This window comes from Betta splendens, chromosome 16 (assembly GCF_900634795.4).
Source record: "Betta splendens chromosome 16, fBetSpl5.4, whole genome shotgun sequence".
Lineage (NCBI taxonomy): Eukaryota > Metazoa > Chordata > Actinopteri > Anabantiformes > Osphronemidae > Betta > Betta splendens.
In genome coordinates, this window is record NC_040896.2 from 21133884 (window position 1) to 21147006 (window position 13123).

The following is a 13123-nucleotide window of genomic DNA, read 5'->3' on the forward strand; positions in this document are numbered from 1 at the left end:
CCGATCGTTTGAAACGGGGAAAGTATTTTATCGAATTACCAGAAGTCGACACGCGTTTGGCTTTAATGGACTCACTTGGTAGTAATTCGTCCGTGTGTTTTAGACAGCGTGTTTCATATTGTCAGGCGATATTCTAACACTTCTAACTTTGTAGCTTTATATCTCTTTCAGTCATGAAAATGATTTGGGACAGTTTATGTGTATTATAGCTGAAGACTGTTGATTAAATGTGCAGCGGGCAACAAATGAGTGAAGGTTTACATGTGTATTTAATCAGTCCAGAAACTTTATTAACGCTGCATCCCACCACATGAAGACGACACACAGATGTCTTATGTGATATAACAGGGATGTTTTTTCTCATTCATTTTCAGCCGACAAATTACTGTTTGCTGTTTTCCCCCCGTAGCTGTGTCAATTCTGCGTTTCGTCTGTGGTGAGACATGGCATCCAGATTCTACAGATAGAAGACAGAACGGTTCTGGTCAACAACACTGATTACGCGATACAGTACAGGCCCCTGCTGACGGACAACTCCCTGACGACCGACGAGCAGGTACATTGGATCAACACCTAGCAGTGGCCTTTAACTGGGCCACACATAACACGCAGGTAATAAGTAGGACTCCAAGGAGGGGACCCTCCACCTCCTCCTCCTTACATCACCCTCCACTCGCCTCCAACTCCCTCAGACCCGGTAGAAACGGTGCAAACCCTGGACTCATGGCTTCGATTCCATTCTGCTACCTCATAACCATAAAGTCCACATTGGTGTGTGGTAATTTGTGTGTAATGGCCCTGCATCATGTCTGTTCTGTTCCGCTGAAATCTCTGAAGCTTCACGCATATAGTATATTCCCCACGCACATTACTCAGACACATCCCGCCCCAACACTGCTGCTCACACACACACACACACTGCAGAGATGCAGCAAGCCGTTTTCCATCAAGCTCCCCCTTCGCTGCCTCCGCTGTTCTCACCATGTGGCAATGGCACTTCATAGGAACATTAGACAAACACCCAGAATTGGATGCAGGTTTCCCTTCTCACTTTCATCTGCTGCTTGTCCCCAAAGAAAGCAACAATGCGGTGATGTCATCTAACGAGCCTTCAGATCCCCTTAAAGAAGGATGGCAGAGCTTGCCAGTTGCCACTAATTCACTGAAAAACTGAAAAAAAAAAATCATAAGTCAAAAAAGCAAACAGCAGGCACTGGGCTTAACAATAACACAGACCACAAACAGGGCTAGGAATGCTTTTTTAGTTGGTCTATTCATCATGCTTAGGCCTAATCCCCGCAGCCCTCGACTGCTCACTGCTCACTGGCTGCTAAATCAGCACAGCAGGGCTTTTCTGCTACCAATTTAGCGCTAAGCTCAGTGGGAGAAAGAAGAGAGTACAATAACAATGTGGTTTTACTATGTATTTTTTGCTGTAATCACTTGCATCTTCTCTGCCGTCCAACTTTCTTTCAGTCTTTGCCTCCGCGTCCCATACGCTTCTCAAATGTGGGCTTTTGTCCACACCCTCCTGCCCTTCATCCGTATTCATCTCCTTCCCTCTGTCCTTACCTTCACTGGCTTCTTACATATTTCTCTTGTTCGTTAAAGTGTTCTTTCTCTCATTTCTGACCTGTTGCTTTTATGTCCTCCCAGCTGCTCTGTGAGATCCCAGAGACAGCAGTGCTGAGCCTGGCTCCCTGTGAAGACTCATCCCTGGACAAGCAGTGCTCGGTGCCATACTGGGACTGCGTCCAAACCAGTAACCCAGAAAAGGTGGAGTTCCCGCTGCCTGTCAGACACATGCTCTTCAGCTTTGGGTCTGCAGAGTGGAGCCTCCCTGCCCCCGTCCGCCTCGACTTCCCCAGGCAGAGTTTGTCTGTTCCTGGGGCGCCGGACTCTGGCGGTGGCCTGAGCAGCAGGTGGGTGAAGCGGAGCATTTGTGATTTGCTGGCTGTGACAGCCCATTTGGAGCCACGGTACGGAACCCAAGCCCACATTAAACATCAAACGGCGACACACTGTAGCTGGTCAGAGCTTGTTAAATCCTGCAGATGACGCAGAAATGCTCTCAGCGTTTCCACTGTTGGCCTCCTAGCTGGTGATTCTTCATGTCCGTGTTCCATTTTTACGTCCTCTCAGCTGTACTCTCACCTCAGGTGGACAGCGAACGTGCCTTAGATTGTGGTGTTTGAGTCGTCAGCTGGGCTCCTCCTGGCTTGTGCCATTCATACAGATGACTCCCTAAAAACAAAGACAAGCATCACACAGTGCATTTACTGTACATGCATTAGGTAACAGCCATTGAAGTGCATTTGTTTGCACTGTAGTAGCCTAGTTACGTGTATACAGCAGAGCCTTAATCTGGTTTGTCATTTAGCCCAGACATGTTTTGGAAGCATGGCTCACAGATCACATTATACACAGAAGTGTACAGTGATACAAAACACTGCTTTCTGACGCGTGTTTTCTTTTTGCAGCGAGACAGGAGCCGACAGAACAGACTAAACTGTCGATTTAAATGTTCAGTGGTTGAAATGGACTTATTTAGAATTTTGTAGGTCACTTCGTGTTAGTCTTAGCAGAAGTCTTCTTGAGGGCATCAGCTCATCACTTACCAGTGATCGTCACTTGTTACTGAGTTCTGTGAATCCATGCACACACACACACACACACACACACACACACACACACACACACACACACACACACACACACACACACACACACACACACACACACACACACACACACACACTCTCTCAGTTGGTGTGTCTTTGCCTGGATTCAATTAGGGCTCAGCCCATGGATGCACCTCAGAGATTTGCAAATGGACATAGCAGTAATGTGATGCTTGACGCGGTGGTAGGGTGTGAGCTCTGTGTGGTCAGGGGGTTTAGGATACGAGCTGTCTGGGGACATTTTATTTATGGGCTTGTGTATTTATGTTTGTTTGCAGAGCCATAGTACTCACACACCAGGAGCACCTTGGGGTGACATACATCACTCTGAATGAGGACCCGTGTCCTCGTATGCTGATCCACAATAAGTGTCCGATCCCACTGCTGCTGAAAGAAAATGTCAAAGGTAGGAAAGATCCTGGGAAGGATGTTCAGTGTCCAGTGCCCTTACGCCAAGTATTGTGGACTAACCTGTTCTTGTTCTCTTCCACTATCTTTCACCGTGTCTGTCACAGAAACTCCAAGGACTGAGGTGTACTGTCGTCCTCTGGCTGCTAACTGCTCTGTGCACCACGAGCTCTACCACCACTTCTCCACTTTCCCTGAGTGCAGGCAGAAAGAGATGCTGCCCACACTGCTGCTGAAAACCACATCGGACCACAGCCCCACCGCCTGGACCGACCCCATCGATATCAACTGTCCAGGAACTCAGGTCAAACCACGCAGGCAGGCAGCATGGGCAGAAACATGTGGAGCCCCTTCCTTCCCCATGCAGTGTGACCCGTGTGGTCCCAGTTTTGCTAACCTTTCTACTGACTCTTTTCTAAAATGTGCAGATCTCATCTGCCCTTGTCATTACTTTCATTGGAGAATTTGATATCGCTGCCCCAAGGACTAACAAAACATTGTCTATAACGGTTAGGTGGAGCTGATGACAGTAGTTCAGTCACAGGCTTCTTTAATTTAACTTACTTACTAATAAGAGCCAGACCCATTGTGACAAGCAGTAATTCCCCCAAACCTGATTTGTATTATATTAGGAAAAATCTGTTATGATTATGATCCAGATTGTGTGAGGCTGCAGAATGGACAGAATTAACAGAGGCTGCTTCAGGGTTTGGGTTTGGGCTCAAGGTTTGAGTTGGGTTAGGGGTTGGGGTTAGACATTCAGTTGTGATTGTTAGTGTAAGGATAGGATATGTTAAAGAGTGTCCTCATAGCTAGCTAAGGGCCTGAGTATGTGTGTTTGAGGTTAGGTAACAAGCCAGTCTAAGTATTTTTGGTCTGGGCATTGTAGAAGTGTGAGGTTATGTTGTGTCTAACCTTCTGCAGGTTGGGCTTGAGCTTGAAGCTGTGTATCTCTGGTTACTGTGAGGTCTGTGTCTGACCTCTCTGATGGGGGTCAGAGGTTGGAGATGTTGTGACTGCTTGGCAGTGGATTCAGTGGGGGTCTGCTTCCGCTCCACACGAGGGACTGATCACTCCAGACCTGAAAGTCTGACTCCAACACACACAGCGTTGAGTACAGAACCGGTGGGGTCAGTGTCAGGGTCCACCTGACCCAGGTCTCTACTGTGTGGTCATCCAGGTGGTGTTCCTGCCTGGGTTCGGCTGCCTCTACATAGACGTGGCATATGAGAGAGGCACCCTGGTTCTGTGTCTGGCACCAGAGGGCAGTGTGGACGCTGTAATCAACCAGCACTGCAGGTACGTGAGCACAGCCACTGGGTTTATGCTTGTTGTTTTATGCTCCCTGTACATTTGAACCACAACAAATCACCCAAGCACGTTGTTCTTCGTAACCTGGAGGTATCCACCTTTTATTGTTCACTTCAGTCTGCTTTATGTATATTGGTAACAGCAATGTTTTCATGCTGCAGCTGTTTCTAGACTTCAAACGTGAAGAAACACGGATCATTTTCACCACAGGAGGGCAATAAAACCTCCCTGCATTGCCACGAGTGAAATTAGCTGTACTGTAGAATGTGATATTGCAGCTTTATTCCATTACATCAACACATAGGCTGCTTTGTCATTTTGGCAAAACAGGAAATTAATATAATCACATTAGCTAAATGTAAACAAATGATCTCAGACCGTGCGTGCGTGCGTGCGTGCGTGCGTGCGTGCGTGCGTGCGTGCGTGCGTGCGTGCGTGCGTGCGTGCGTGCGTGCGTCTCTACAAATAATCAGCAACAGCAACTCGTGAATTTATATAAACTCTTTCATAAGAAAACCACGTTACTCTATCATACATTGCTCTGACGTATTTTTTTAATTTTAGGTCTTCCAAGTTGTCCTTCAGAGTTCTGCTTAATGAAGCCAGTGTGGCGCTGAGTGATGACATCACCAGTCCATCCAGGTCCGTCGAGCTGCTGAGACTGACCCTGACCAAGCTGCTGCTCAGCCTGTCTCCGGCAGCGACCCTCCTCCCCCCAGAGCTGGCACTGGACCCTTGCACGGAGGCAGCACCCGTCTTCGCTCTGATGCCCCGCGGCTCCGTCGTGGAGGTCTACTGCTCCAGTCTGCAGGTAGACAACCAGCTTCACAGCCAAGCAAGTTTCCACTTCCCCGTGCTGCTGTGCCAGGACCACAGAGGTGGCGCTGACCCCAAGGTGCAGTGGAGCAGCGACGCCAACCCCACACAGTCTCCTGAAACCCTGGAGGAGTTCAAACGCTCCTGTTTCCTGCAGCTGCGAATGACGCTGGCTGAGGACGGATGCACTGTGGAGGAGGTCAGTGCTTCAGGGCTATTTGCATATTAGTACTTTTGTAACTATACGGCACACAAGTAACTGACATTATGAAACACGTGGCCAGATAGCAACCTGTTTTACGACTCTGTTTTTTGCTAAACTTGACCATCACTCAGAAACTTAGAATCAGTGTCCAAGTCAGATTATGACTTTCTTTTCCAATCATAAAGCATTACAGCTTTGTGCTGGTTGTACCTCAGGTTACCTTCCAGCTGCAGCCTGCCAGGGTCTACCTTGAAGACACCTTCGTGTACTACATTAAGACCCTGTTCAACACCTACATCCCCAACAGTGCTATGGTCCCAGCGGTAGCAGAGAAAGGAGGCGCACTGGGATCCGTGCACATCCTCCCTGAACAGGTGCAACAATTATGTTATTGCTATATTTAGGCACAGAAGACGAAGTAGCAGCTTATAGTAACTCAGTGCTGCTACCTGGTATCATCACGTTGCCGTGGTTACACCCTTTTATGGACATTGCATCTCAAACACTCACTTACACCTTGTGTTCCTGCGTGTCTGTCATCCAGGTGCGGCAGTCGGTGCAGGCGTTGGTCCATCCTGTGCGCCTGCAGCAGCTAAGCATTCACCCGATCAACCTGCTCGTCAGCATCCACGCCTCCCTGAAGCTCTACATCGCATCGGACCACACTCCCCTGTCTTTCTCGGAGTTCGAGAGAGGCCCGCTCTGCACCACCGCCAGGCAGCTGGTCCACGCCCTGGCCATGCACTATGCTGCCGGAGCTCTGTTTAGAGCCGGTAGGTGGCCGGCACAGACTGACGTTGGTCCCTCTCTCTCTCAAGGGGTGGTGTAAGCCAGTGTGTGATATTCCCAGCACAGCGATAATCTTGAACACTATTTACAGAGAAATAACAGGATGTGCACTTGAGTAAGAAATTTCACAATGTATTCTCACAAAGTCTAGAGTTGAGCTTTTGACATGATTGCTCTCTGGAGCTTTCAGGGGCTCCTGTAGATTTGTGCCAGACTACACAGTAAAGCTATCAAGCACCAGAATCACCAGATATGGATTACAGAAGCCCTTAAAAAGATTTAGAATCTCCTGTTGTGGTCATTTAACGCTGTATCACAGGCTTCGAGTCATAAGTTATGTTCCACACTGTCTGTGTAAGCAGTTTGTTATGGTTGATGTGTAAGCGGCCACCAGGTCTGAGTCTGAATCACAAAGCCTTGAAAAGCCTCCGTACCGCACTCCTGCGTTGTCCTCCTGTCTAGTCAAAGCCTCCACACATGGTCTGGTTTAACCCAGTCATTTCCACATCAGAAATCACCGCTCTGGCCAGACACTTCCTTCCCACTGTCTCTCGTTAGAGCCCTCATTTCTGCTTGTATTTTAACACATCACCTCACCACGATCTTCTTTCCCCGCGTCATCGTGGAGCGAGGGTTAAAGCATCGCTCTCTGGCACTGATTAGCTTTAGGATGTACGGTACTAGAATCACACACATGCCCACAGGTGTAAATCCACGGCTATATATGCAAAGATTCATGGGCATATGGATATTTAAAGGGATATGAATACGCTTCACTATATGCGTGTGTTTAAAAGCATGACTCAGTCCCGTAAACATCAGCACTTGTCAGCAATTTATGCTTTACCAAAACCACAACTAGGAGACCGCGTGAAGCAGAAATGACCACCAGGCCCCACCGGAGTCAGTTTCCTTCCATTAGAGCCCATCACTCAAGTGCAAGCTGACAGAGAATAAGAGCAGAGCAGGGCCTGGCGTCTGGAGAAATGGCTATTTGATTTCTGTGATGCAATTGTCAGAGCATAAATATCAATGATCCGTGCCATCTGAAGGGGTCTGTATGCTTGAATGAGGGAGGTGAGATAGTGGGAGGCTGTAAATCGCACAGTGACCCATCTGCCATTCTGTGCACAAGTGTGTATGTGTGTGTGGAGGGCTGGATACGATAGTGAGGAGAGATGGAGAAATAATGACGCTAGAGCGTATTCAAACGTGTGGAAAAAGGGAGAGAAAAGCAGCAGTGTTCACAGGAGGTGGAGGTTGTGAACGTGCCTGTGGGAGTGAGCAGGTGAAGGATCATGAGCCGAGGCAGGAAGTTTCCACGCAGATCTACGGAGCTCGCTGGCGTTAGTACGTTTCTACAGCTATTGGAAACAAAGAGGTGAAACTGTGAAACTGTTAATCACGTGAAGACTACCATAACTCCCATTACTAACGATTAACAATTAATTAAGCATTTAGATGAGAGGATATAAAAACATGGGGAAACGGTGCAAACACAAAACAACGTTAGAGGCGTTCGTTCTTGGAGCCAGACACAGTGAGAAGCCTTGCAGTCGGCCGCATCCAGCTTCTGACCAGGGCTCCAGTAACAGAGACATCCAGAGGGAGCTGCAGACAGATGGGGTAGTGGACCCTGAGCTGAGTCAGCTCTGTGGGACGCAATCACCAACTGGTTGATTAGAGCCATCGACTGTACACATCGCTATGAAAGCACCGTCACAGGATGAAACATGAGCCAACAGGAAACATTTTTATTTCATTATCGTACAAATAATCTGTGACAAATGCAGTTACAGTAAGCAACATTGAAGCGAGGTGCCTGGTTCTAACGATGATCCGTTCATTGGATCAGATCTGAAGCTGGTACCAGATCGGTGGCTTCGTGGTCAGTAAATCATTTAACGGCCTTAATGTTAATTCCTGTTGTACATAAACATGTGCGCCCTGTAATTTCATCCTGTCTTCAGCACCAGCATTAGTGGGTGGTTTAATGTAGAGAATTCCTATTAGTAGCTGAACACTGTGTCGGGGGTCAGATCGTCTTATTTCACCTGGCGCCTGTATTGAAACATTTTGGTGGTAACGGCCGCTCTTCGCTTCACGCCCACCTTTATGTCAGACCACTTTTATTTTTTTATTTCTGCTACTGTGCGGAACCTGCAGCTCATTCATCTGCACTCAGTTCCACGCTGATTAGGATGTGTAGATTCATTCTTAGTAGAGGTTGATACATCAACTGAACTTACGCCAAGTTTAGTAGGAAATCTACACAAGAGACCCCAGATGTGTGGTGTCAGTGTTCCCCACCAAACCGAGTGTGAAACAGTGAAAAGCAGGTCTAGAGGTCAGTCAGTACAGGCCTCTCACAGCAAGGGGCAAAGCATTCAGTCTATATTGCATCATGCCACTGTACCAGTGTTGCCGTGACAACCTGTGTTGTTCCTGCCTCAGGCTGGGTGGTGGGGTCTTTGGAGATCCTGGGCAGTCCTGCCAGCCTGGTGCGGAGCATCGGTAACGGCGTGTCCGACTTCTTCCGCCTGCCGTATGAGGGTCTGACGCGTGGACCCGGGGCCTTCGTCAGCGGAGTGTCCAGAGGGACCAGCTCCTTCGTCAAACATATATCCAAAGGTAACAGTCAAAGTCCAGATGGGAAACTGCTTTACAGCTCTGGCCTTATGTTGATGTACAGATCCATATGGGTTTCGAGGTCAGATGTTATTGTCAAAATGGGGTCATTTCTACAGCAAGAGGACAAAAATGTCTTATTATCAGGGGTTAAAGTTTGCTAAAGTTGACCTGAAGTCTGTCTCATTCTCTTCTGTGCTTTACCTCTGAAACTCATGCGTGAACTGATTACCTCTGAACACACAGGGGCCCTAACTCCAGTTAAATTTCTAATTGATTTAGTAACATGAGACACATTAATGGCTCTCATCACCCACCATTTACACAGCCTTATTGAGTTTCACCATGTGAATTCAGGCACGCTGACATCCATCACCAACTTAGCAACCAGCCTGGCCAGAAACATGGACCGCTTGTCTCTGGATGAGGAACACTACACGAGGCAGGAGGAGTGGAGGCGACAGCTCCCCGAGAGCCTGGGGGACGGCCTGCGGCAGGGCCTGTCCCGGCTCGGCATCAGTTTGCTGGGTAAGACAGGCCGTGCCCACACGGTCGAGGCCTCAAACAGTCACAACGTGTCCGTTCTCTTCTCTCTGAGTACGACAAAAACATGTTACAAGTGAGAAACAAGCGATAAAACATCCATCAGGCAAATTAAAGGGAATAATCATGAAATTAGAACATCTTCAAAAAGATTTCTAGAAATGAAAAATAGATGATAAATCCAGCAACGACTTGTGTTTGAAAGGGTATTCGTTTTCAATTAAGCCCAATAAGAACCCTCTTGGCTCAATATCAAGTCACTCAGTGCATATGGAAACACATTTCATCTGCTGTCCGCTGGCAGACACTCAAAGCTGCAGAGCGCTGGGAGAGCGAGCGGTGGAGACGGCACAGCAGGGAGTCAATAAACACTCAGAGGGCAGTAAAACTCCAGTCTGTCTCTAACCCAGCTCCAGAACACTCAGCATAGCGTCATTAAAACCAAGCAGCTGCTCGCATCCCTGGGATGCCGGGGATTATCATCTCTGCAAAGCCCTGTCTGTGACGTGCACCGAACCGGAGGGTCGGATGCTCCTGCCACCACATTAGAACCTGTCTTCACTAAGTGTGTGAAGTGTACTTTAGTATATCTGCAGCTCTCTTGTCTGATGCTCATAATTGAATTGCCCCGGCTTCTCCAGGAGCCATCGCCGGCATCGTGGACCAGCCCATGCAGAACTTCCAGAGGCACTGGGACCTGCAGAGCTCGGCCGGCAGCAAGGCCCGAGGGGTGATCTCCGGCGTGGGGAAGGGCATCGTGGGGGTGTTCACCAAGCCCATTGGAGGAGCGGCAGAGTTGGTGTCGCAGACTGGATACGGTGAGCTACCAGGTCGCATGTGGGAAAGGATGAGGGTGAGCGAGCGCTGCCCTGAGCTCACAGCGTCTGACAGGAAGCGGCCTCATCAGGACACATGTTCACAAACCTGAGCTCAGCGTTCATGCTAAACAGGGAGATCATCAATTTTGTTCAGCCCCAGTTCTTATTATACATCGTCTATGCATATGTCAGTAACTACTTCACTCATGCTGTGGGACGAAGGGAGGTTGACTCCCAGGTTGTGAACTAATTGGGACACGTGCACATCGGTCCTGACGGAGACTCTTTGTGTCTGTCCTGACAGGGATCCTCCATGGAGCAGGACTGTGGCAGTTTCCTAAGCAGCTCTATCTGCCCGCAGTGAAAACGTCGGCTCAGGCCCCAAACAGCCACCTTAAATATGTCTGGTATGAACCTGCAGGCTCCTTCTCTGCCTTTGTTCAGCTCTGCATGAGAAATGGGACGTGTTCTTGCATTTACTTTTACTTGGACTTTCTCCAGGATCTGCTGTTCTGCCTCTCGTCATTCACTGCTGTCTTGTTTAAAAAAAAACCTGGAAGCTTCATTACTCTCCAGGGTAAAAAAAAAAAAAAAAGATATCCCACACATGGTAGCCAGCCTGCCCCACACTGTCCTCATCCAGCCATGGTAGTTTTTATGAGCCAAAGCTCTAAGGTAGAAATTGTTGCTATTTAACTCTGTGCCTTTCCAGAAACATGTCCCTGCGCTTCAGCTTTACCTTTGTGCTCGGCACAACATGCAGCTTCATAAGACCGAGGCAGCATACAAAGAGTTACCTCTGGGCCTGCATTGTAAAAATGTGGTGTATCCACGGATCTTCAAAGAGTCCAGTGTACTTTCCAATGCAAGGCTTTATTAATAGCATAAATATTTATAGCAGGCCTGTGTCTCTAGGAGGTTATCAGGAGCGCTACAAGCAGCATTTATGGCATTTTATAATGAAATGTCTGCAATTTAGTTTGGTTGCCATAGTTATATATAATATTTGCTTCTAATAGCAGCGTCAGCTGTCGACTGCCACAAGAAAGAAGGCCAAATTTTAAATCCAGTATTTCTTCAGGACGTTCCACTTTAGCTGTCATCACCCGAGGGGCTGTGTGTTGTGCTAATGTTAAAGGAAGATGGGAAACGGCTAAAAATACATGACTGCTGAGATAACGTCCCCTGTGGCTGAATTCATGCCACGTTGCAGTCAAACTGGTTTCCATCACACATCCATCAGTTATTTTTACTACTACAGGTAGCGAGGACACTCGAGGGGTCGGACTGTGCAGCGTTAACACTGAGCAGATCCCACATCTGCTCTTCAGTGCACCTGCCTTCAAAAGCAAACACACTGTCAGGAACAGACTAGAGCACAAGTATTTCCAACTTGATGTGTGTAACGTGAACCACACAGTGACCATTTTAAATTACAGGATGCATGAACACATGAATGGTTAGTTCGGCACTTTGTGTGGTCTTACATTAACACAATGTGTGTCTACACACAGTCTCTGCAAACAGGAAGTACTTCAAATGTCACTGTTTCTTAAAAAGCATAAAATGACTGCAACCTAGAACTGAATCCAGTGTGTTTGAACTTGTTCTTTCTCACCACACCACAGGAAGATGCTCCAGGCTCTGGGACGACCAGAGCTGCACATGTCCCTGGAGGTGACCATCGTGAGTGGGTCAGGCCAGGAGCATGCCGGCTGTCTGCTGCTCACCTCCGAGGTGCTGTTTGTGGTCAGCCTCAGTGAGGACACGCAGCAGCAGGCCTTCCCCATCACGGAGGTGACTGACTGTCATTCAGGGACGGGGAGTGTTTCCTGTCATCACACGAGTAAACCTGTGACGCCTCCTTTGATCATCCCATGCAGGTGGAGTGTATAGAGGCGCCAGGACAGCCGGCCCAGCTCACGCTGACCCTGCATCAGCAGACGGTGGCCAGAGAGGCAGAGGTGGGCTGCTCGGTGGAAACCAGTAGTGTTCACCTAATTTCAGTACACACCATTTCAGCTGCGACTCTGTTCTCTCCTCAGGGAGACTGTGTTCGCGAGCGTCTGTCGGAGCAGCAGTATCGTCGGCTGGTAGATTACGTGACCAGAGCCTGCCAGTTTCTGTCCCCTTCCGCCACCTCGCTCCAGTTGCAGCCACCAGTGACTGTGGCCGAGCCACCGCCCTCTGCCACCAAGTCTTACCGCTACCTGGTGGATGCTGCCTTTGCCAAGGTTTTCATCAGCAAGTTCACCATGGTGAAGAATAAGGCCATGCGGATCGGATTCCACTGACATGTCTCTGTGCCTCGCTGAATAGATGGCTGTTGAGGTCAATCAACAGGTCATCGATGCCTTAGGAGTAGAACAAGTCCTAAAGTCATTACACAGTCACAGAAAAAACACTTTTACTCTAATACATACAGTGAGCATATTCTGTAGTGAAAACAACACATTAGCGCCTGTTCAGAGTCACGCAGCCCTTGTTTGTTTCTATGGAAACACAATGAACCTGAATCACTCCAGTGAGTATGTGTTTACAGTCTCCCTATAGTGACCACATCCTCTGCCAATGTCAAGTGCAATACACACAAAGCAAAATGTTTTTATAGATGATGTAACATTATTAACATTTCACACCTCGTTCTCTGTGATGCCAACTTCTCATGATGCAACATGTTATTATTGCACCACTGTGCTCTTTGTAAAGTCTGTTGCCTTTAATATATGTAAATGGAAAATATTACGAGAAGTCTTTTATTAAAAGTTCTATGCAGCGTCTTCCTATCAATGTGATCTTTGTCAGAATAAAATAATGAATTACATGTGTCATGTTATTTCAGCATCCAGACAGAGCTATAGAAGATGCACAACAATAATACATGTGCTGTAGGAGATCTTTGTAATACTAGGTTTAAATGTTTA

The 13123-nt window shown here is 48.0% G+C and overlaps 1 protein-coding gene across 6 annotated transcripts in view; it reads left to right on the forward strand.

The window, feature by feature from the left end:
- LOC114842483 (intermembrane lipid transfer protein VPS13B-like) overlaps positions 1-12979 on the forward strand; it is a 225231-nt gene extending 212252 nt beyond the window's left edge. For all 6 annotated transcript variants that reach the window (XM_029128029.3, XM_029128025.3, XM_029128026.3 and 3 more), the window contains exons 54-68: positions 410-556; positions 1657-1922; positions 2960-3087; positions 3197-3393; positions 4270-4388; positions 4965-5415; positions 5637-5795; positions 5966-6194; positions 8665-8841; positions 9196-9366; positions 10023-10199; positions 10504-10606; positions 11828-11996; positions 12083-12163; positions 12245-12979. In XM_029128029.3, the coding sequence (XP_028983862.1) occupies positions 410-556; positions 1657-1922; positions 2960-3087; positions 3197-3393; positions 4270-4388; positions 4965-5415; positions 5637-5795; positions 5966-6194; positions 8665-8841; positions 9196-9366; positions 10023-10199; positions 10504-10606; positions 11828-11996; positions 12083-12163; positions 12245-12493 (2823 nt within the window). In that variant the 3' untranslated portion in view covers positions 12494-12979. The remainder of the gene's footprint in view (positions 1-409; positions 557-1656; positions 1923-2959; positions 3088-3196; positions 3394-4269; positions 4389-4964; positions 5416-5636; positions 5796-5965; positions 6195-8664; positions 8842-9195; positions 9367-10022; positions 10200-10503; positions 10607-11827; positions 11997-12082; positions 12164-12244) is intronic.
- Positions 12980-13123: the final 144 nt, after the last annotated feature.